The following is a 2,218-nucleotide window of genomic DNA, read 5'->3' as shown; positions in this document are numbered from 1 at the left end:
CTAGTCAGCTGACTGCCGGTCGGAGCGGCTCGGCCTGAGGCTGGGGGGAGCTGGCGCTGCCGGAGCGAGGCGCGCCGTGGCGTGCGCGGCAGCCCGCTCCAGCCGGCCAGATGTCTTCCGCTGCGTCGTCGTCGTCGGAAGCGGAGGCTCCGGCCAGCGCGGCGGCGGCGGCGCTGCTGTGGGAGCGAGCCTGGCCCCTGGAGGAGGTTCGCGCGGGAAGCCAAGGCTGGTCCTTGGCCGCCGACGCCGGGGTGAGACCGCGAGGACGAGCGGGCTGGGGCCGCTGCTGGGGTCTCCCCGGAGCTTAGTTCAGCCAGGATGGTCGCTTGTCACGGCTCCCCCGCGCCCCGCTGCTGCGTTCCCAAGCGGGGCTACCGGGGGAGAGTACTGCCCAGTGCCTGCAAGAAGTTACTCCTCCCGCGGGGGATGTTCTGAGGAGGACGTGCGGAGAGCGTCGTTCCCCCTTCGCGGTTGTTGACTGACGCCCCCTGGGCCTCGGTCTCGGGCATGAGGGGGGCACGGCATAGCCGAGTTTATGGAGGAAGCGGGCTTCCTTGAAAAAAACGCGGCTTACAAATGTGGCTTTTGCCCCTCTCTCGCTTCCTCTTAGGGATGAGCGACCGTACGTTGGTGGGGCTGCGAGAGCGGTGCAAGCTGAGCAGATAGATCTCTTACGGGTAGTGTTAGCCGTGCCTGAATCGGGGTGGGCAGCCTTTTGAGTCTCGAAGCCCGTGGGGCTACTTGTGAGTCAACTTGCGTACTTGAAGCTCATGGCTGAGGACCCATCAAACATGGGATATTCATCAAAGATAGATTGCCTTAGAAATATTAGAGTCACGGCTTCGATTCCGTCACTAATGGGGCATTATTTTTATAGACACCATGTATGGCGCTGTAGACATCCCCTTCAAATATTTGAATAATTTCCTGGCTAACTTCATCCTCACAGAGACCAATAATGAGCATTAATGCACACCCTAGTTCTACTTTCCCCAGCCTGGGTTCCTCCAGGTATGTTCAGCGACAGTCCATTTGTAGTCCAACCCATGTGGAGGGAACCAGGTTGGAGAAGGCTGCTCTAGGTCTTCAAGGTTTCAGTCTTCACAGAAGAGTTTGCTTACACCTGCAATATATAGCTGATAGCCCGGTCTGTATAATTTTTACAGTGGTGTGGTGTACTATTTCAACCATGACCATTTAACACTCCCTTTCCCCATCTGTGGCCATACTGCTTTCTCCAGAAAAATGCATGAGGGAATGGAGAATAATACTCTTGAAAATATTCAAAGAGGTGTTTTTTTTTCACTGAGCTATTGCAGCACGTTCCACCCACTCCCCTCAGAATTAAATAGCAGGGCTTTTCTTTAAGGCAGACAGCGGGTCTCTAGTGCAGCACCCTAACACCACTTTTCTAAGACATCAAGAATTGCCAGTCTCACTTGATAGGGTTCTGAAAGCATGATCCAAAAGTTTCTTAGGTTTTAGTGTTGGGATCCTCAAACTATTTAGGTTTGTGGGCACATTTGGAATTTTGAAAGTGTCAGTGGGCACTCTCACAAAATGGCTGCCATGGGGGCCTTGGCCCATTCATAAAATGGGCCATGGTGTGCCTAACTGGTCACAAAACAATTTTCCAGAAGACAAAAAGATGAGACCAAAAGAAAAGTAACTTGCTAAAGAATTTACATACACTGTGGCAGAGATGAAGTCTGAGGGCAGGATCAAATTGTGCCCTTGTGCCGGTAGCCAAGTCTGCTGGTCCTGGTGTGCACACAGCCCCTACCACTGGTGATGGCATGTAGCGCTTCCCAGGGCAAGCCCCCAAACAAGCAAAAATGCTTGTTTCTGGAAGGGACAGGTCATGCCCCTTCCAGAAACTAGCGTTTCGGTTCATTTCTGGGCTTACTCCCTTTCTGGGCTTACCCCCAGAAGCACTACCTCAAAGCCACCAGTGGTAGGTGCTGCGCATGCACCAGGACCAGCAGATGTGCCATCCCCACAAGGGCACGATTAACTCTTGCCCTGAGCTCCAGAACACAAAGCCACTCTTTGGAACCCAAATAAAGGTGGCACTGGAGTGCAGCCCTTCACTTTGGGCATGCCAGCTTCCCAGTAAAAAAAAAAAAGTTTAAAAAATGGAAATAAAATAAAAATCAGGAGGGACAGAGAGCCTGGCGGGTGCCAAGAGAGGTGTCTGCATGCACGTTGGTGCCCAAGG

The 2,218-nt window shown here is 53.4% G+C and overlaps 1 protein-coding gene across 19 annotated transcripts in view; it reads left to right on the top strand.

The window, feature by feature from the left end:
* The first annotated feature begins 10 nt into the window (after window positions 1–10).
* LOC146350469 (WASH complex subunit 2C-like) overlaps window positions 11–2,218 on the top strand; it is an 86,842-nt gene continuing 84,634 nt past the window's right edge. For all 19 annotated transcript variants that reach the window (XM_084845068.1, XM_084845067.1, XM_084845066.1 and 16 more), the window contains exon 1: window positions 11–251. In XM_084845068.1, coding sequence (XP_084701194.1) covers window positions 111–251 — 141 coding nt within the window. In that variant the 5' untranslated portion in view covers window positions 11–110. The remainder of the gene's footprint in view (window positions 252–2,218) is intronic.

The sequence above is a fragment of the Heloderma suspectum genome, chromosome 3 (genome assembly GCF_057233095.1).
Source record: "Heloderma suspectum isolate Gila_16-S chromosome 3, 16-S_ref, whole genome shotgun sequence".
Lineage (NCBI taxonomy): Eukaryota > Metazoa > Chordata > Lepidosauria > Squamata > Helodermatidae > Heloderma > Heloderma suspectum.
The sequence above is the reverse complement of the archived record's forward strand: the minus strand, read 5'-3'. Positions and strand labels throughout refer to the sequence as shown.